Here is a 21,738-nt window from a genome sequence, read left to right as displayed (position 1 = left end):
CAATACCATCTAATGTGGATTGTTTGTTTTATTTGCATCCTTTCTCTGCTTCCTCAGAGGAATTGGCTAAGCAGTGAGGAAGGGAAGCAAGGAAAAGGAACAATGAGCTGCAAACAACGTGCGATAATGGAACTGTGGAATGTGCGTTAATGACATGAAACAGACCTACACAGCAGAAACGACATTAGGCTTCTCTAATAGTATATTTATATTGTTTCACAAGTAAGAAAAACTTGTAATTTCAGACATTTTTCAATTGCACCTTATTTTCTAACTTTTATGTTTCAATAGAAAGAATTAAAAAGATACTTCACCCAAAACTTTCTTGGATCTAATTTTTGTATGTATTTTGAGTGAATAAATCCATCCACATACTTTTTACAACTGTAATTCCTTTCTCTAAGTTTTACATGCTTACTAGGTGGCAAAAAAAAACTCTGCAAATTAGTCTGGAAAATGCAGTAATTGGAATTGTAATCTCAGAAATTTGGGATTTTTTGACTATATGATACTTTCCACTATTGCACATTGTTGCCATATGGCAACAATTTACAAACTATCCCCCTTCTTGAACTAATTCAAGTAATACAAATCCAAAAAATCTATATGTTTTGGATGTAAGTGTAATAATTCATGCAGTAGAAGATTAAAGACATTAACTGAAGGACCATATTACCGACTATGGTGGACTATAAGCTGAATTACCGAGTTTGTTGGATTGGATTGTTTACAATTTAACATGATTCTGGATTTGTCCCTTCTTTGAAGCTTTGAAGCAAATTACTCATTGTGTAAGTGTAACAGGTTTAGATGTAAACTGGGGCAGCTTGCAGTTCCAAATGCTTATTTGTAGGTGTTTAATATAACATGCTTACATACAGCACAGCTGATTATAGTACATGTGTCAGATAACATGTTTTGGGCAGTAATTGTGCTGTAATGATGCTCATAAAAGGTCATCATTACAATTCTGTATTTAACTGCTCCAGTTTGTCAAATCAAAAAAGAACTATACAGTATGAACAAATTATGATCACTCAAAACACGTTAATGATTAATAATATATATATATATATATATATATATATATATATATATATATATATATATATATATATATATATTTTATTTTAATACTTATGCATTATAGCAGGGGGGTCCAATCTTATCCATCAAGGACCAGTGTGGCTGCAAGCTTTTTGTACTAACCAATCAGGAGCTGCACCTGATTCCAACTGTTTAATCAGATGATCTTTTTCTTCAATCGACTATCCACACCAGCCCTTTACATGTAAAACCGGAAGCCCCTGCATTATGGCTTCTCTCCTGTATGAATGTGCTGGTGGTGGTGTAAAGTTTTCAGTCTTTTCAGGTAAAACTCCTCCCACATCCTGAGCAGTAAAGTGGCTTCACTCCTGTGTGAGTGTGCTGGTGTTGCTGGAGATGATTCTCCTGATTGAAACTCTTCCCACACTGTGAGCAGTGAAAGAGTTTCTCACCGGTGTGAATGTGCTGGTGTTGCTGGAGATGATTCTCTCATGTAAAGCTCTTCTCATACTGTGAGCACTGATACGGCTTCACTCCGGTGTGAATTCTCTTCACACAGTCTGAGCAGTGGAAGATTTTTATCTGCATTAGTTTGGGTGAGGTCTTAGTGAGGAGAGAACCAGACGGACTGCTGGAGCTCACTAGGGACAGGCTCTCAGATTTGATTTCTCCAGAATTCTTAAGCCTTTCTGCAATAGTGCCACCTCTTGAAGTTTTTGTGAAGGTCAATTTGAAAGGTGCAGGAAACTGGACACAAAGAGAAAGAGACGACTTGCAACAGGACATTGTTCCTTTCTTGATCAGAAAAATGGAAACAAAAACGGTTCTAAACTACAGAAGTCCAGAAAGGTCATGAGTTTTTTTTTATTGTGTTCTCAAGATCATAACTTATTTTTCTTGTGATCTTGCGATAGCAAAAGCTATTTTTTGAGATCACATAGCAGTAACATACAGGCATTACATTGCTGCAGCCAGTGGCACACTGTCATATATTGGTATTATGGAGACTCTGCTCTAACTACATTTTATTTCCAAAGATTTTGATCACCACTTGTCTTGTGAGCCACAACCCATTTAGGAGGCATCTTTCAAACATCATGCGATAACCATGGAGATGCCCCAGTCGCTCAGACAGGCTGGCAATGAGACTGATCACCTGTTCTGCATCTCTATAGTATCCACGATGGTATGGTTGCAGATTTCTGTTCTCCAGCTCACATCACAGCTGCTGCTAATAAGAAAGCAGATTCACTCGATTCATCACCAGTGTGTAAAGCCAAAGACCAATCACTGACCACCACTGTTCCCATAGACCAATCACTGACCACCAATTTCCCCCAGTGACCAATTCAGTTAACACATAAATTAGCATGTGACGCCATCTGGTGACTTCTAGCAACCTTTTAAGCATGCACTAGCTACTTACTCCTGAAAAGAGTTTATAGTTTATAGAACATTGGAAACTTGTGGGAGACTATCCTAGCTTTAACTAAACACCTTAATTTCAGGTACAGATCATTCATTAATCTAGATGTTTGAATAAAGTTAATAATATCTCATAAATATTCGTTATCCTAACGCTACTATTCAACAGCAACTGAAAGATAAAGTTTAAAGCTCACATTTAAACAATAAATGTTCCTAGCAGTCAGCAGCAAATATCTGACTTTTAAATAAACAACTCAAAATCAATCAATCAATCAATCAATCAGTAAGTACATATGTGCGCATTTAGGCACTAACATTTAACAGCTCAGGCAAGAAGACTGAGTATAACTTACATCAGAAAGGCACTAATTTGCTCAAATAAGGACACAACAAGCTTCCGTTTTTAATTCTATTCAGCTGTTGGATTAAAACTTTATCAGAAATATTTTCATGAAAAGATGATTTGCACAGTCAGATGGGAAAACTGCAGCTTGTCTTCTTATTTCCATGAGTTTATGGTGGCTTGAGAAGTGGGTCCCTGGAGGACTAGTGGTTAGACCTCGGCGCTCTCACCACCACAGCCTGGGGTCGATTCCTGATCAGTGAATCAAGATGACGACAGTGCACTCTCAGTGCTGGTCCTGAGCCCGGATAAAATTGGGAAGGGTTGTGTCAGGAAGGGCATCGGGTGTAAAAACTATGCTAAATCAAATGCATAGACCAATGATCCGCTCTGGCGACCCCTAGCGGGAGCAGCCAAAGGAAGACCAACAACATGGTGGATTGGGAAGCAGGCATTCACACCACCACCTAGTGGAGCTTTGTGGAATCATCACTCAGTCAGGAAGGAACAGAGCTGCTGACAATGAAATGTACACTTTCTCCCTGGAGAGGGCAAAACTACAATTCATGCTAACATCAGTCATTTTAGAGCAAAGCCAAATGATAGAATTAACATTAATTAATTATTTAATTAACACAATCTGTGCACCAGCTTTTTGCCCATTGTTTTCCTGGAGGTCCGTTAAGGTTTTAGAAACAAGTCTTCTGTTTCACAGTTCATTTTCCACAGGATTCAGTTTGTTTCACTGGCCTGTTTTTACTTTATTAATGTATTATATATAGTTTATAATTATATAGTTTATAATAATTAGAGTTTCTTTATTTAGGCTATCATTGTAAATTATTTGTAATAATGTAGCATTAATAAAGTCAAAGTATGGCAAAACTTGATTTATTAAATGAACATTCAACTCGGGACACTAAAATATAGACATCAGAGAGGACGCAATTATTTTATACCTAACGACATAAAAATAACTAAAAATCCCACAACTGGTAAAAATGCTATATTTTTTACTTGACAAACTCAAGGTTCTAACACTTCATGTAAAACCTTAAAATATACAGTTGTATGCAAAAGTTTGGGCACTCCTGCCCAAATTACATGTTTTGTTGCTTTTTGGAAATAGAAGAAGAGAAATAAAACAACCTCCTCAGCAAACCATTAAAAACAACAACAACAACAACAACATTAACATTTTTTTCTGCAAATATTAACGCACAGTTACTTTATATATTATGAAATGAACAATTCTGGGAAAAAATTAAACACTACTAGGTCAGTATTTAGTAACACTCCCATTTGCAGACATCAGCTTACAGATGTTTTTTGTAGCCAGCTAGGTGTCTTTCTATTCTTGTTTAATGAATTTGCACCCACTTGTCCTTGCAGAATGCTTCTGGTTTTTAGATCTTCTTGGGCTGTCTTGCATGCACAGCATGTTTAAGATCTACACACATTTTCAATGATGTTCAAGTCAGGATACTGTGAGGGCCATTCCAGAAGCTTCAGCTTGCATTTCTTGAAGAAGTTCATGGTGGATTTTGAGGAATGTTTCTGACACTTTTGACTGACTGAGTCACATTTGCTTCCAGAATTTGCTGATATTTACTGGAATCCGTTCTTGCATCTACCTGTGCACTGTTTTCTGTGTCACTGGCTGCAATACAACCCCAAAGCAGAATAGATCCATCCCCATGCTTAACAGCTGGCAGGATGCTGTTTTCCTCAAACGCTGCTCTTTTTTCTCCAAACATACCTTTGGTCATTGTGCACGAAGAGTTCCATTTCTATTTGATCAGGACTTGTTTCCCAAATGCCTCTGACTTATCTAGATGTTGTTTCTCTCACATCAGATTTTCACTACTGTGATGAGGTTGCAGGTAAGTTTTCCTTCTGATGGCCCTTCAATGCAGATCATGTTTGTGCAAGCAATGTGATGATGGTCAGATGTATTAATCACCAGGGGGGTATGAGATTCGGTGGTAAAAACTCCTCTGGTTAGCCTGACTGTACATAACTCACTGGCCAGGATGGGACAATGGACCCAGATCTGGGTATTTCTTCCTCTATTACCGACTTTCCCCTCAGTGCACAGAGGTCAGCAGGCCTGCTTGTTTTCCCAAAGCGGCCCACAAATCCTTTGCTTCCACTGCTGCCAATGCTTCCACTGCTGCTCCAGCAGCACCAATGCATGCATTTCTGGAGCTCCTAAACTTGTTAAAAACCTTTTGATGGTTTCCTCATATGCTACACTTCCCCAAACACCTACTGCAGGATCTCATGTCATGGGAGTCCTTTAAGATCTCCCCTTATAAGCCCATGTATCTTAAAGCATTCTCTTAAAGATGTCAGACTTTGACTGATTTCCAGGTCACAACTGAAGGATTGATCAATCAAGAAGGCATCAATTAAGGTTTTTTTTAAGTGCCTTGTGTCCTTCAATGAAATGCATGATTCAACATAAAACATCCACATTGTACCACAAAAAATTCTACCCTGTTTATTGCTTATGCAAATCTATTTATTTAAGAACACTGCATGAAAATCAGTGACCAACAAATTAAAAAACAGCCTCACGATAAACAGGAGGAATACAGCGACTGAATAAAGACTCACGGCACATGAGGGTGGGCTGAAATTATGCAGTGATGTACAACTCATGTACTGTTCCTGATTTTTCTGCCAGCTGATCATATCTACAACATACATACCTGCCAGTCTAACCATAAAGGAAATATGGAGATGGGTGATGGAAACCCTGAACAATTTGTTAAAAATATTGAGTTGTGCTGAAACCCTAAGAAAAGGCTCTCCACACTTTTCCTTTTATTGTTATTGTCGTCTTTTTAAACTAGGGATGGCTGTTTTTCAAACATTTTTTATGCTTATATAAAGCATCTGTTGAGAATTAATGGAGTTATCACAGTATTGTAACACTAATTAATTTCCATTTCAGCAGTGCAGTGAGTGCGTCAGTCCCCATACTCTTCATTCTTTATTTTAGTGTCGAACACTCCTGAGTGTTTACATAACGCCTACACACTTTACAATTTTCCCCTAGTTTTGACTTTGAAAACTGAACTCTCGCTTCAGCAGGAAATTTTGTCACGTATCTGGTTGCTATCCACTTTTGGAGATCTAGACTGTGTGCACAATGAGCTTTAACTCGACACGCGAAATGGCCAGCTTAGCTAGGTGGAACAGGAACGGTTGTTTCTGAGATGACACTCTGCAACAGAGCAGTAAATTGTGAAACAAAATTTTTTGTTGGTATGAGTGTGGCTTTGAGTGTGGGAAAAAACCCATGAGATTTGAGAACACAATAAAGGCAAAAAAACTGAACCATGCGACTTGACAGGTATGCTACAAATATATTGCCTTTGAACAGGCTACGAGTTGTCAGTGTTTACTGTGAAGTTCCTTAGTATATCTCCTCAGTGCTGGACTTCTCTCCTATGTGAAGACGCTGGTGTAGTTGTAGAGTATTTTTGCGATTAAAACTCTTCCCACACAGTGAGCATTGATACGGTTTCTCTCCGGTGTGAATGTGCTGGTGTCGGTGGAGAGTACTTTGTTGAGCAAATGTCTGTCCACACTCTGAACACTGAAACGGCCTCTCTCCTGTGTGAATGCGGTGGTGTTGCTGTAGAGTATTCATCCGACTGAAACTCTTTCCACACTCCGTACAGAAATATGGCTTCTCTCCGGTGTGAGTGCGCTGATGTCCTTGTAGAGTTTTCTTCTGATGAAAACTCTTCCTGCATTCTGAGCAGTGAAACAGATTCTCTCCTGTGTGTAGTCGCTGGTGTTCTTTGAGAGTACCACTCTCACTAAAACTCATCCCACACTGCATACAGTGATACGGTTTCTCACCTGTGTGAACGCGCTGGTGTCGTTGTACAGCATTCTTGCGAGTAAATCTCTTTCCACACTGTGAGCACTGATATGGTTTTTCTCCAGTGTGAATTCGCTGATGCGTTTGGAAATTCTGCTGATGAGTAAAACTCTTTCCACACCATGTACAGTGGTACGGTTTTTCTCCCGTGTGAACGCGCTGGTGTTGTTGGAGATTACTCTCTTGAGTAAAACTCTTCCCACACTCTGAGCACTGATACGGTTTCTCCCCAGTGTGAATTCTCTGGTGTTTTTGGAGGTCTCCCAGTCTAGCAAAACTCTTCCCACAGTCTGAGCAGTGGTGGATTTTTTTCCACGTTAGTTTGGGTGAGGTCTTTGGGAGGAGAGAACCAGACTGACTGCTGCAACTTACTGGGGACAGATTCTCAGATTTGATTTCTCCAGATATCTGAAGCCTTTCTGAAGCAGTGCCATCTCTTGATGCGTTTGTGGTGGTCAGATCGAGAGGTGTGTGAAACTGGACAAAAGAAGCAGGAGACGACTTGTAACAGAACATCATTCCTTTCTGGATAAGAAAAAATGGAAACAAAAAAATTTAGAAACTCAATTTCAAACGCAGCAAATTATTTTTGAATAGTTAAAATAATAGACAAAAAATACAATATGAATGTAACATCTGTAGTCACCAGTGATAATAGATACGGTGACTAATCAATAGTCCATGTGAGCCTGTGCACAATTTGAGATCTTATGCTAACAAAGTCATGTACTGTGACATCACCAGTAACATATATCATTTCCTCACACAGATGTAGATGTGTCATTCACTAATATACACACACACCGGTGACAAATTAAAGATTAAGCCAGAATAACCAAGTGGAGAAAAATAAAGTCATAAATAATAGAACTCCTCACTTAGCATTGGTTAAGTACCTAAATCTTGGTATAAACAGTATAAGCAGTTATACCACTGAGTAAAAAAACCCTACCTCGAACCTCGTCAGCTGTCAAACTATAGGCCAATATCCAATATCTCACCTCTCTCTAAGATCCTAGAAAAGGTTGTAACTCAGCAGTTAGGTCATACTTGCATGGGAATCACTTACATATCACTTATATTATATATCCATCCATCCATCCATTCTCTGTACCGCTTACACTACACAGGGTTGCAGGGAAGCCTGGAGCCTATCTCAGGAAACTTGGGGCACAAGGCGGGGGTGCCAACCCATTGCAGGGCACAATCACACACTTTGGACAATTTGGAAATGCCAATCAACCTACAACGTATGTCTTTGGACTGGGGGAGGAAACCAGAGTACCCAGAGGAAACCCCCAAAGCATGGGGAGAACATGCAAACTCCACGCACCCAGGGCAGAGGCAGGATTTGTAGGTGCGAGGCAAACGTACTAACCACTAAGCCACCATGCCCCCTAAATTAGGGGAGCAGGCAGAAATGGGATTACTACCCTGTAACACCATGCTCTGTGACAAGTATAAAATATAAAATGCTGAGCAGGAACAGATGACCTTGATTTTGGATCAAGATGTCAAGAAGAAAAAAAATTTAAGTGACTAATTATTATTAAGGCTACTCCAACTTACTGAAGACAGGTTCTCAGATTTGATTTCTCCAGATATCTGAAGCCTTTCCGAAGCAGTGCCATCTCTTGATGTGTTTGTGGAGGTCAGGTCAAGTGGTGTATGAAACTGGACACAAGAAGCAGGAGACGACTTGCAACAGAACATCATTCTTTTCTGAATCAGAAAAAATGAAAATGAAATAAGTTAGAAACTCAATTTAAATGCAGCAAATTATTTTTGAATAGACAAAGTAATAGACAAAGTCATGTGCTGTGACATCACCAGCAACATATATCTTTTACTCACATGGATTTAGGTGTCATTCACTAATATATACACACACTGGTGACAAATTAAAGATAAACCCGGAATAACCAAGTGGAGAAAAATAAAGTCATAAATAATAAAAGTCCTCACTTACCACTGGCTATGTACCTAAATCTTTTAAACAAGCAGTTATACCACTGAGTAAAAAACCCTACTTCGCCCTTTCTTCAGGTGTCAAACTATAAACCAATATCAAACCTCCCCTTTATCTCTAAGGTTCTAGAAAATGTTAGCAGTTAGGCCCATACTTGCATGAGAACCACTTTCACAAAATCATTCAGTCAGGATTTAGGCCTCATCACAGTTCTGAGACAGCACTGGTTAAAGTGGCACTGGTTAAAGTGGTAAATGACCAAACACTGGACTCTGCTCAGGGGTTGTGTCTCCTTGCTTGTGTTCCTTGATCTGTGTGGCTTTTAATAACATAATAATAATCTTCTTCTAGATAATATTACTCTACTTTGTGTACAAAAGTATCTATATTTATCTATATACAGTTGTATGCACAAGTTTAGGCCCCCTGGCCAAATTACTTATTTTGTTGCTGCATGATGCATTTACTATTTTCATTCATATTTAGTAAATGCTTTCAGTGTCAGAGTCACACTGTTTTAAATAACTCTTTTTATGCTCTTATTTTTTTTTTCTCCCCATTTTCGCCCCAATTTGGTCTTGCCAATTCCCAGACACATCCTAGCTGTCCTCTATCACACAACATCTACCAACCAGAGACATGTGAAGCTAACCTCCACATCTTTTCAAACTGCTGCTCATGCATTATTACAGGGCAACCCTAAATCGGCCCTACTGTGGGTGCATGAGCTCAGAGATGCCAGCAATTGGCTAGTGTCGGTGCGAGTGACGGGGAGAGAGAGTAAGCCATTCTTCCCACCCAGAGAGCATGGCCAATTTTGCTCTCTTGTAATCCTGGCCACGGATTGCTGTGGCATCATGCTGTGGAAAACCACCTACGTGAGAATGCTGTTCCTTGATGAAAGCTCTGCCTTCAACATCATTCTAGCCAAAATCATTGCAAACCTCAAGGACTGAACACTTGTCTATGCATTTGGATTTTGGACTTTCTGACAGACACCAGGTGTTGAAAATCAAGCACAACTCCAACATCATTTTCAAGTTTGCTGACAACACCAGCATCCTGGGGCTCATCATGGATGGAGATGAGACAGCCTACACGGATGATATCAGAGCGTTATAAGAGTGGTGCAATGACAGCAACCTCTGCCTCAATATCAGCAAAACTAAGGAGATGATTGTGGACTACAGGAGGGTGCAGGAGGATGGCCACACCCCCTTATACATCAGTGGGGCTGCTATGGAAAGAGGAGTATTAAGTTCCTTGCTGTGCACCTCACTGATGATCTGACCTGGTCCCTTCACACTAAGACAGCAGTGAAATCTGCTCGTCAGTGACTCCACTTCCTGCGGAGTCTCAGGAAATTTGGTTTCCACCCAACATCCTGACCAACTTCTTCAAATGCACCATAGAGAACATCCTGACTGGGTGCATTTTTACATTTACATTTACAGCATTTGGCAGATGCCCTTATCCAGAGCAACTTACAGAAGTGCTTTGAAGTCTCTATCAAATATATCCTGATACCAGTTCACTAGGTCACAGACTAAGAATACCATCAGTCTAAAAACTTTGTTGGGGAATATAGTAAGAGAAGCATACAGACAATTTTTTTTGTGAGAGGAAACATGCTAATTTAAGTACTTTAGGAAGAGGTAGGTCTTTAGATGTTGTTTGAAGACTGCCAGTGACTCAGCTGTTCAGACGTCTAGGGGAAGTTCATTCCACCACCTCCACCCAGAACAGAGAAGAGTCTCGATGCAGGTCTTCCGTGTACCCTGACAGATGGTGGGACCAGTTGAGCAGTGCTAGAGGATCGGAGGGAGCGTGGTGGCGCTCGAGGTGTGATAAGTGCTTTGAGATAAGTGGGTGCTGGTCCGTTTTAGGCTTTGTAGGGGAACATCAGTGTTTTAAAACTGATGCAGCAGCTACAGGAAGCCAGTGGAGGGAGCGCAGCAATGGGGTGGTGTGGGAGAACTTAGGAAGGTTGAACACCAGTCATGCAGCTGCATTCTGGATCAGCTGCAGAGGTCGAATGGCGCTCAGAGGCAGAGCTGCCAGGAGCAAGTTGCTTTAGTCCAGTCTAGAAATGACAAGGGACTGAACAAGCAACTGAGTGGGTGCATGACTGTCTGGTTTGGCTACTGCTCCCACAGTGACCGCAAGGCCCTCAAGAGAGTCGTGAGAGCATCTGAACTCATTATTGGCAACAAACTCGGGGCCTTAGAGGACATCTTCCACACCCGATGTCTGAGGAAGGCTCACAATATCACAACAGACCACAATCATCCAGGACACACACTGTTTATCAGACTTCCATCAGGGAGACAGCACCACAGCATTCAATCCAGAACCAGCAGGCTGAAGAACAGTTTCTGTCTGATGGCCATCAGGATCCTGAATGAACTGTAATCCAGTCATTACTCCTTCTTCTACTCTTTCACTCATGCCTCCACTACCTCCCACACACTGATCCCCTCATGTTTTTGTCACTTTTAGACACACATATTTCTAAGGGCACTATTACCACTTCACTTCTGCTAAGGACTAAGTCCTGTCTCTTTGCAATATATTGATATATTGATGATATTTAATACACGCTACACATACTACTGCATCTGATTTAATTGTAATTTTTAAAAAAAAATTTAAATGCTATTTCGTACTACTGCTTCATCTGCTTTTTGAACTTTCCTATGTCTATAGAGGACTGCTCAGCCACTACAACTGCACATAGCTACTATATATTTTACTATGTTTCGCATTCTTGTTCTCATACTGTGACTGAACATATTCCAGCGTTTACAGTTAGTATCTGCACTTTACCTACTTACTAACTAGGCATACATACCAGTTCCCTAATATATTCTGCATATTCCGTATATATATATTGTATTTGTAAATAATCTCTTTCCCCTCTTTCTTCTTCTCCTTCCCCCTTTATCTGCTGATGTATATTTTTTGTATTGTACAGCTATTGAGTACTTGAGCCTCACAACAAGCATTTGACATTTTGTGCACATGACAAATAAACTTGACTTGAAACTCCACTCAGGAGCCAGAACCAACCAACTTAAGAAAATATTGCAGGCAGGTGCAAACGATAATTAAATGAGCAGGCAGGATTTGTCAAACTCTCTGGGGGAGTGGGTGGGATTGGTCAGAATTACTTTGGGAGTGGGCAGGAATGAGATTACTACCCTGTAATACCATGCTCTCTGGCATGTTTAAAATGCTAAACAGCTGAGAGCTGACCTCAATTTTGGAGCAAGATATCAAGAAGAAAAGATCCAAGTGACTTTGAGATTTAAGGGTGTTTATTATTATTGGACTGCAGATACAGGAACTTCAGTAACAAAGACAATTTGCAACAAAAGGTTGCAAGTCTTTCCAAAAAGGTTTGGAAATTGTGGTGTAAAGTGCCAGTAGGAAGCACAGGCACAGTATACAGTGATGTGGAAAAAAGTGATCTGGTCATATGAGTCCCTCTTTAGCATGTTCTCGATAAGTGGGTCAGTACATGTGTGGCAATACCAAAAGAACAGAGTCGAGCTGTCGGTCACTGACCACTTTATTCATTGCTGATTCTATATTGCGATGCCTCCAAAACCTAACTATAAAACATAATGTCTCTTATTATTACTAAAAAAAGTATACAGTTCTTGGGCAAAATGTTCTCCAAAATTTTAGATAAAAAGTGTTGGAGAAATTTATGGTAAATGAATTGACAAACTACATAGATATAATTAGATAACCAACAGGTTATAGTCCCTAAAACGCTGACTCCATACAAGACAGCTCCACTCAGGTAATGTACAGGTAAACTGTGGCATGGGGTATAACGATCAAAATATCTGGATTGATGCATCAATTTTAAGACATCAATGTCCATTCCATACAGCTATACATACATACACAGTCCCCTCCAAAAGTACTGGAACGACAAGACCAATTCTTTTGTTTTTTGCTATACACTGAAGTCTTTTGGGTTTGAGATCAAAAAAATGAATATCGAACGATAGATCAGAATTTCAGCTTTCATTTCCTTATATTTACATCTAGACGTGTTAAACAACTTAGAACACGGCACCTTTGGTAGCAGACCACTCATATATTTATTACTGTATAATAATAATTGTATTGTATATAATAAGTAATAATTGTCTAATATTTTAGATTCTGTGTTGTAGTGTTTATTCAGTATTTATATACACTATATGGCCAAGAGTAAGTAGACACCTGAACATCACCTATATGAATGAACACAAATCCCCACAGCCACACTTCAAAAGCTAGAGGAAAGCCTTCCCAAATGAGTGGAGGTTATTATAGCAGCAAAGGAGGACTAAATCTGGAATAGAATATTCACTTTTGGCCATATAATGCACGTTAAATGCTATATGAACAAGATCCAGAGGATTGAAAGAGATTCCAGCCACCCAATCTACAGCCTGTTCTCTCTGCTGCTGTCTGTTAGAGAGTACTCCAGCATGTGGTCCAGAACCTGCTGCACCTTATTTCCATTGTCATATTCACAGCGGGTCACTACATATTGCATCATCATACTACCAGCTGACCATCACCTGCATGAGCCTGTTGGACTTCTCATTCAGGAACCATGGGCATTAATATGGATGTTGCCCTGCAATTACTGCTATAACAGCCTCCACTCTTCTGAAAAGGCTTTCCTCTAGAATCTGGAGCATGGCTGTGGGGATTTGTGTTCATTCAGCCACAAGAGCATTAGTGAGGTCGGGCACTGACGTCAGGCGAGGAGGCCTGGAGTGCAGTCTGCATTCCAATTCAATCCCAAAGGTGTTCAGTGGGGTTGAGGTCAGGGCTCTGTGCAGGCCACTCGATCTCTTCCACACCAACCTTCACACACCATGTATTTATAAACCTCTCTTTGTGCACAGCTGCACAGTCATGCTGGAACAGGTTTGGACCAGTTTGTTCCAGTGAAGAGAAATCTTACTGCTACACCATACAAAGACATTCTATACAATTGTGTTCTTCCAGATTGGTGGAACAGCTTGAGAAAGAACCTCATTTGGCTGTGATGGTCCAAATGCCATATAGTGTATATTGAATTTTTTTCCCATGTTCTGTATTTCTTTTTTTCCTAAATGTCTACAGTAGAAGGTCATGTCATGGGTACAGAACTCTCTGCTCTTTAAGAATACATTACAGTTTTTAGAGAACAGTTTCATTTAATACATTTATGGAAAATAAATCTTTGTAACTGAACATATAGAACCGAATTTCAATCAATCAATAATGAAATATAAAATATGAAAGTCAGGTCATGAGTACCTGAAGTGCTTTTCATTCATATGAATTAGAGTTTGTGTTATTTAATAAACATTTAATAAGAAATTCATTTTATTTTACCATGTAATTAATTTTTCCATGCAATAAGCATTATATAGGCTCAGTCCTAACAGTTTCTGAGGAGCAAGTGTATTACTTTTCATTCATTTAACCTCTGGATGTTTTTGATAATAATGTTTTCTCTGCAATGACTGTAAGTATGTGAACTGTATGATCAAAAGTATGTGAACACCTGTCCATCAGACCCATATTTGTTTCTTCCCCAAACGGTTTCCACAAAGTCTGAAGCACACAATTGTACAGAATGTCTCTGTGTGCTGTAGCATTACAGTTTCCCTTCATTGGAACTAAGAGGCCCAAACCTGTTCCAGCATGACAATGCCCCTGTGCACAAAGTGAGGACAATGAAGACTTGGTTTGATGAGTTTGGTGTGGAAGAACTCAACTGAACTCTAGCTCTGATCGACAACAAAACTTTAGCTAATTGTGGACGTCAGGAAAACAGAGGGGCCCATACTCCTGTCACTATTAATGGTTCACCTGTTAAAATCATCAGCAGCTGTAGATTCCTGGGCGTTCAGCTATCAGACTCCTTATCTTGGTCTCTAAACACCAGCAGCATTCACAAAAAGGGACAGGAACGTCTGTTCTTTCTTAGGAGACGTAAGTTTGGAACAAACATAGCAACCATGGTGAACTTTTACCGGTGCTCTGTAGAGAGTGTCCTGACTGCATGTATCACCATGTGGTTTGGCAACCTGAGCACACTCAACCAAAACCCATTCAGAGGACAGTGAGACCTGCATCAAAACTCATCGGCACAGATCTCCCACAACTCCAACAGATTCACTTAACCAGAAGCAGGAAGAGGGCCCAGTCTATAATCATCTAACCCTTCATTCTTCCTCACCAGACCAAACCTTTCCTGCAACTGCAACCGCCCATCTCACATACAACATATTCTTTACCTTGGTAAATGTACATTTGGGACTACCTCACTTTAAATTCACCTCCTATGCATGTTTTTGCTCAGTTTTGTGGTGTTGTTTTTTTAATCGTATTACTCAGTTTTCACTATTCACTCTTAAACCAGATCACTTAATTTGCACATTTCTACATGTAGTTTGACCTGTGTAATACTTTCCTCCCACCCATGTGAAAGCTCTCTCTACGCTGCAGTCTTGTATGATGTATCTGTTTGCTCGTTGCATACATTTCACGATAAGTCTATGGTCGTGACATTGTAGTGCAATAATTTACTTGTTTCTCATGTACTCTGTATTCTGGAAACATTTGAAAGTAAAGTGAACTTGCACTTGGATGAAGTGGAATTGGATGAATTGTAATGCAGACTGCGTGCCAGGCCTCCTCGCCCAACCTCATTAGTGCTCTTGTAGCTGAATGAACACAAATCCCCACAGCCACACTCCAAAATCTAGTAGAAAAGTCTTCTCAGAAGAGTGGAGCTTATTATAACAGCACAGGGGAATAAATCTGGAATGAGATGTTCAACAAGCACATATGGGTGTGAGTGTCAGGGGTACACATACTTTTGGCCATATAGCGTATACTCCTCAGAAATGGCTGTTCCCATGACATGACTTTCTTCCTTTTCTACTTTAGCTTAGAATAATCTGAAGATGAATGTCTGCTCTGAAATTCCTTTCACACTATAATGACAAGTCAAGCCGAGCATTGCTGCCACATGTTGGGCTTCCTACACCCTTTTCAGTAGAATGTATTGTTAACTTTGTTCTTATATAATACTGTCAGTTTTAAGTTGCTCTGTGTACACATTCATAAGGAGCTTACATGGACTGAAAACTGGGTGTGTAGTGAAGTTGGTATAACAGTGCCTCTAAGATTTTTTTAATGAACGATTGCATCATCCAGTTGTTCCAGATCCTGACTGGCTTTATCATCAATTGCTACAGAATTATTAATCGCTCTCAACTTCCAAGTGTTTCCTTAGTGTTTAAATGCACTATATGGCCAGGAGTATGCAGACATCTGACCATCACCTGCATGAGCCTGTTGGACTTTCCATTCCAGAACCATGGGCATTAATATGGATGTTGCCCTGCAATTACTGCTATAACAGCCTCCACTCTTCTGAGAAGGCTTTCCTCTAGAATCTGGAGCATGGCTGTGGGGATTTGTGTTCATTCAGCCACAAGAGCATTAGTGAGGTCGGGCACTGACGTCAGGCGAGGAGGCCTGGAGTGCAGTCTGCATTCCAATTCAATCCCAAAGGTGTTCAGTGGGGTTGAGGTCAGGGCTCTGTGCAGGCCACTCGATCTCTTCCACACCAACCTTCACACACCATGTATTTATAAACCTCTCTTTGTGCATGCTGGAACAAGTTTGGGCCGGTTTGCTCCAGTGAAAAGAAATCTTACTGCTACAGCATACAAAGACTTTCTACAAACACAACAGTTTGAGGAAGGTTCACATTTGGCTGTGACGGTCCGGTGTCCACAGGCTTTTGGTCATATAGTGTATAGTGAATATTTTTTCCATGTTCTGTATATCTTTTTTTCTAAATATCTACAGTAGAAATGCACGAAGGTCATGTCATGGGTACAGAACTCTCTGCTCTTTAAGAATACATTACAGTTTTTACAGAACCGTTTCATTTAATAATTTTATGGAAATATAACATTTTGTAAATGAACATATAGAACAGAATTATTCATCTGTACATTAGTGAAATATGAAAGTCAGGTTATGAGTACCCAAAGGCCTTTTCATTCATATTTTGAAGTTTATGTTAATGTGATGTAATAAACATTTAATAAGAAATTCATTTTATTTTACCATGTAATTAATTTTTCCATGCAATAAGCATTATATAGGCTCAGTCCTAACAGTTTCTGAGGAGCAAGTGTATTACTTTTCATTCATTTAACCTCTGGATGTTTTTGATAATAATGTTTTCTCTGCAATGACTGTAAGTATGTGAACTGTATGACCAAAAGTATGTGAACACCTGTCCATCAGACCCATATTTGTTTCTTCCCCAAACGGTTTCCACAAAGTCTGAAGCACTCAAATGTACAGAATGTCTCTGTGTGCTGTAGCATTACAGTTTCCCTTCACTGGAACTAAGAGGCCCAAACCTGTTCCAGCATGACAATGCCCCTGTGCACTAGAGCGAGTGTTCTGTGTAATACTTTCCTCCCACCCATGTGAAAGCTCTCTCTACGCTGCAGTCTTGTATGTTCTGTCTTTTTTTGCTTGTTTCTATGCACTTTGTGTTAACTGTATGGGTGTGCCACTGTAGCACAAGAATTTCATTGTTTCTCGTGTACTCTGTATTCTGGAAACATTTGACAATAAAGTGAACTTGAACTTGGATGAATTGTAATGCAGACTGCGTGCCAGGCCTCCTCGCCCGACCTCACTAATGCTCCTCTGGCTGAATGAACACAAATCCCCACAGCCACGCTTCAAAAGCTAGAGGAAAGCCTTCCCAAATGAGTGGAGGTTATTATAGCAGCAAAGGAGGACTAAATCTGGAATATATATACATACACATACTTTTGGCCATAAAGTGTACTTTAAATGCTATATGAACAAGATCCAGAAGAGATTCCAGCCACCCAATCTACAGCCTGTTCTCTCTGCCGCTCTCTGTTAGAGAGTACTCCAGCATGTGGTCCAGAATCTGCTGCACCTTATTTCCATTGTCATATTCACAGCGGGTCACTACATATTGCATCATCATACTACCAGCTGATGCCCCACTAATATTTCAGATTCTGTGTTGTACAGTGTTTATTCAGTATTTATATACATGATATGGCCAGGAGTATGCAGACATCTGACCATCACCTGCATGAGCCTGTTGGACTTCTCATTCAGGAACCATGGGCATTAATATGGATGTTGCCCTGCAATTACTGCTATAACAGCCTCCACTCTTCTGAGAAGGCTTTCCTCTAGAATCTGGAGCATGGCTGTGGGGATTTGTGTTCATTCAGCCACAAGAGCATTAGTGAGGTCGGGCACTGACGTCAGGCGAGGAGGCCTGGAGTGCAGTCTGCATTCCAATTCAATCCCAAAGGTGTTCAGTGGGGTTGAGGTCAGGGCTCTGTGCAGGCCACTCGATCTCTTCCACACCAACCTTCACACACCATGTATTTATAAACCTCTCTTTGTGCATGCTGGAACAAGTTTGGGCCGGTTTGCTCCAGTGAAAAGAAATCTTACTGCTACAGCATACAAAGACTTTCTACAAACACAACAGTTTGAGGAAGGTTCACATTTGGCTGTGACGGTCCGGTGTCCACAGGCTTTTGGTCATATAGTGTATAGTGAATATTTTTTCCATGTTCTGTATATCTTTTTTTCTAAATATCTACAGTAGAAATGCACGAAGGTCATGTCATGGGTACAGAACTCTCTGCTCTTTAAGAATACATTACAGTTTTTACAGAACCGTTTCATTTAATACTTTTATGAAAACATAACATTTTGTAATTGAAATACAGAATAAACTTATTTATTAATAATGAAATATGAAAGTCAGCTTGTCCTTTTCATTCATCTTTTGGAGTTTATGTGATTTAATAAAAATTTACCATAAAGTTATGGACTTTTCCATGCAATAAGCATTATATAGGCTCAGTCCTAACAGTTTCTGAGGAGCAAGTGTATTACTTTTCATTCATTTAACCTCTGGATGTTTTTGATAATAATGTTTTCTCTGCAATGACTGTAAGTATGTGAACTGTATGACCAAAAGTATGTGAACACCTGTCCATCAGACCCATATTTGTTTCTTCCCCAAACGGTTTCCACAAAGTCTGAAGCACTCAAATGTACAGAATGTCTCTGTGTGCTGTAGCATTACAGTTTCCCTTCACTGGAACTAAGAGGCCCAAACCTGTTCCAGCATGACAATGCCCCTGTGCACTAGAGCGAGTGTTCTGTGTAATACTTTCCTCCCACCCATGTGAAAGCTCTCTCTACGCTGCAGTCTTGTATGTTCTGTCTTTTTTTGCTTGTTTCTATGCACTTTGTGTTAACTGTATGGGTGTGCCACTGTAGCACAAGAATTTCATTGTTTCTCGTGTACTCTGTATTCTGGAAACATTTGACAATAAAGTGAACTTGAACTTGGATGAATTGTAATGCAGACTGCATGCCAGGCCTCCTCGCCCGACCTCACTAATGCTCCTCTGGCTGAATGAACACAAATCCCCACAGCCACGCTTCAGAATTCACAGCGATTCACTACATTCTGCATCACCACACTACCAGCTGACCACCACTCATCTTTTAGATTCTGTGTTGTACAGGGTTTATATACACTGTACTGCTAAAACTATGTAGACACCTGACCATCACCTGGGGCTGTGCTATATAGCAATACGTATCATAGGAAGATAGAAAAACGTCTATATCGAGATATTTTCCGATATTATCCATATCGGCAATGTTGCAAAAGCCATTTGTCAGCAGCTGATTTACGCAACAGAGGTTGGAGCTAGGAGCTACTAGCAATGTGCCGTAACAAAAACAATATGGAGGAGCGTGACACAGAGCGAAATACCCCGCAACACTCCGAACTAAAAGATGAGGAACTTGTACCTTCTAAACAGGGAGGTACTTCTGTTGTTTGGATTCCTGCAACCTGAAGTTAAAGAGTATTTTAATATTTATTTAATATTTATGTTTTTCTTTGTTCTCATTTGTGATAGTTCTGCTCAATGTCACTTCCAAATACAATCAGAAAAGACACTAAACACTTTCACTGGTGTTTACTTAACATCATTATCAAAAGCAGTCATGAATGCATGCAGTTATTTTGTATAGATGTTTTTCTCCCCAGCAGTTTCAGAGGAAATGTAACATATCATGATATCACATTTTTTCATATCGCCCAGTCCTACCATCACCTGCATGAGCCTGTTGGACTTCTCATTCAGGAACCATGGGCATTAATATGGATGTTGCCCTGCAATTACTGCTATAACAGCCTCCACTCTTCTGTGAAGGCTTTCCACTAGAATCTGGAGCATGGCTGTGGGGATTTGTGTTCATTCAGCCACAAGAGCATTAGTGAGGTCGGGCAGAAACAGGAGGTCATGCTGGAACAGGTTTGGGCTGGTTTGTTTGAGTTAAGGGAAATCTTAATACTACAGAACACAAAGACATTTTAGACAATTGTGTGCTTTACATCTTTGTGGTAAGAGTTTGGGAAAGAACCGCATATGGGGCTGATGGTCAGGTGTCCACATACTTTTGGCCATATAGGTTAGGTTACGTTAGGTTCAACTTTATTGTCATTGTCAGAATACGAGTACAGAGACAATGAAATGCAGTGTATATATAGTTTACATATAATATATAGTTTATAATCATTTCTAAATGTCTACAGTAGGAATGCATGAAGGTCACGTCATGGGTACAGTGCTCTTTAAGAATACATTACAGGTTTTATTTTACAGTTTCATTTAATAATTTTATAGAAATATAAATCTTTGTAACTGAACATATAGAACAGTGTTATTCATCTGTACAGTAGTGAAATATGAAAGTTTTAAGATTTAACACACGTTTAATAAGGAATTAATTTTAATATCTACAATGTTATGGACTTTTCCATGCAATAAGCATTATATAGGCTCAGTCCTAACAGTTTCTGAGGAGCAAGTGTATTACTTTTCATTCATTTAACCTCTGGATGTTTTTGATATTAATGTTTTCTCTGCAATGACCATAAATATACATTATATGACCAAAAGTATGTGCACCCCTGACCATCACACGCATAAGTGTTTCTTCCCCAAACTGTTGCCACAAAGTCTGAAGCACACAGTTGTACAGAATGTCTCTCATTACAGTTTCCCTTCACTGGAACTAAGAGGAATAAATCTGGAATGAGATGTTCAACAAGCACATATGAGCGTGATGGTCGGGGTGCACATACTTTTGTGCATGTAGTGTGTAAGTCTGAATAGTTGTTTAGAGAGATTTATTGCAGTAGGATGTGTTTAATGAAGCTGAGAGTACACAGTGTTTAAGAAGTTCCTGTTTAAAGATAAAGGCACGTAGCGATGAGAAACAATCCTCTTCTCTGTCAGTAAATCAGTGTAATGTGGATATTCCGCAGTAACAGCAGCAGTGGAGCTTACCTTCACCTCAGGCTCTCCAGCACAACTGCAGCTCCTCACATAAAGCACAAGCCTTCATTTCAGTGTCGGGACTTTCTGCACCGAAGCGTCTTCTCCTTCTCCTTCTCCTTCTCTTCTCCCTCTCTCTCTCTATCTCTCCCTCTCTCTCTGCAGACAATCCCACTGTTTCCACACAATGTGCTGGAGCTGCGTCCCTTACCACGTGACTGTGATGACGTCCTAAGCGTCCAACGTCACGCAAACACCGGAAGAGGTTGAACTGTTTTGAAGCTTTTGGCGCTATCCCGCTATCCCAAAGACTATAAGCGCGTGAGAAAGCACTGGCATGCTACTGCTACTGCTTAAAGCCCTGACCTCAGAGAGAGAGGGAGGGAGGGAGAGGGAGAGAGAGAGAGAGAGAGAGTGTCTGTGTGTGTGTGTGTGTGTGAGAGAGAGAGAGAGGGATAGAGAGAGGGAGTGTGTGTGTGTGTGTGTGTGTGTGTGTGAGAGAGAGAGGGATAGAGAGAGGGAGTGTGTGTGTGTGTGTGTGTGTGTGTGTGAGAGAGAGAGGGATAGAGAGAGGGAGTGTGTGTGTGTGTGT

The 21,738-nt window shown here is 40.2% G+C and overlaps 1 protein-coding gene across 1 annotated transcript; it reads right to left on the bottom strand.

Annotated features, from left to right (window-relative positions):
• Window positions 1-3,814: 3,814 nt before the first annotated feature.
• On the bottom strand, window positions 3,815-21,486 carry LOC113525288 (zinc finger protein 239-like). Its single transcript, XM_053233394.1, has 3 exons — window positions 21,159-21,486; window positions 8,286-8,438; window positions 3,815-7,241 (listed from the first exon to the last, which is right to left on the bottom strand). Exons 2-3 carry the CDS (start codon window positions 8,430-8,432, stop codon window positions 6,243-6,245), a joined length of 1,146 nt encoding a protein of 381 aa, XP_053089369.1. The 5' UTR covers window positions 8,433-8,438; window positions 21,159-21,486; the 3' UTR covers window positions 3,815-6,242.
• Between the last annotated feature and the right edge of the window lie 252 nt (window positions 21,487-21,738).

Source organism: Pangasianodon hypophthalmus, chromosome 4 (assembly GCF_027358585.1).
Source record: "Pangasianodon hypophthalmus isolate fPanHyp1 chromosome 4, fPanHyp1.pri, whole genome shotgun sequence".
Lineage (NCBI taxonomy): Eukaryota > Metazoa > Chordata > Actinopteri > Siluriformes > Pangasiidae > Pangasianodon > Pangasianodon hypophthalmus.
This window is presented reverse-complemented; position numbering and strand designations above follow the sequence as displayed.

Bases quoted from the DNA above. Each gene is read 5' to 3' on its own strand.
- LOC113525288 (XM_053233394.1), bottom strand. From the start codon at position 8,432: ATGATGTTCTGTTGCAAGTCGTCTCCTGCTTCTTGTGTCCAGTTTCAT. The intron at 7,242-8,285 runs GTAAGTTGGAGT...TTTCTTATCCAG, and splicing joins AATCTGAGAACCTGTCTTCA to AAAGGAATGATGTTCTGTTA.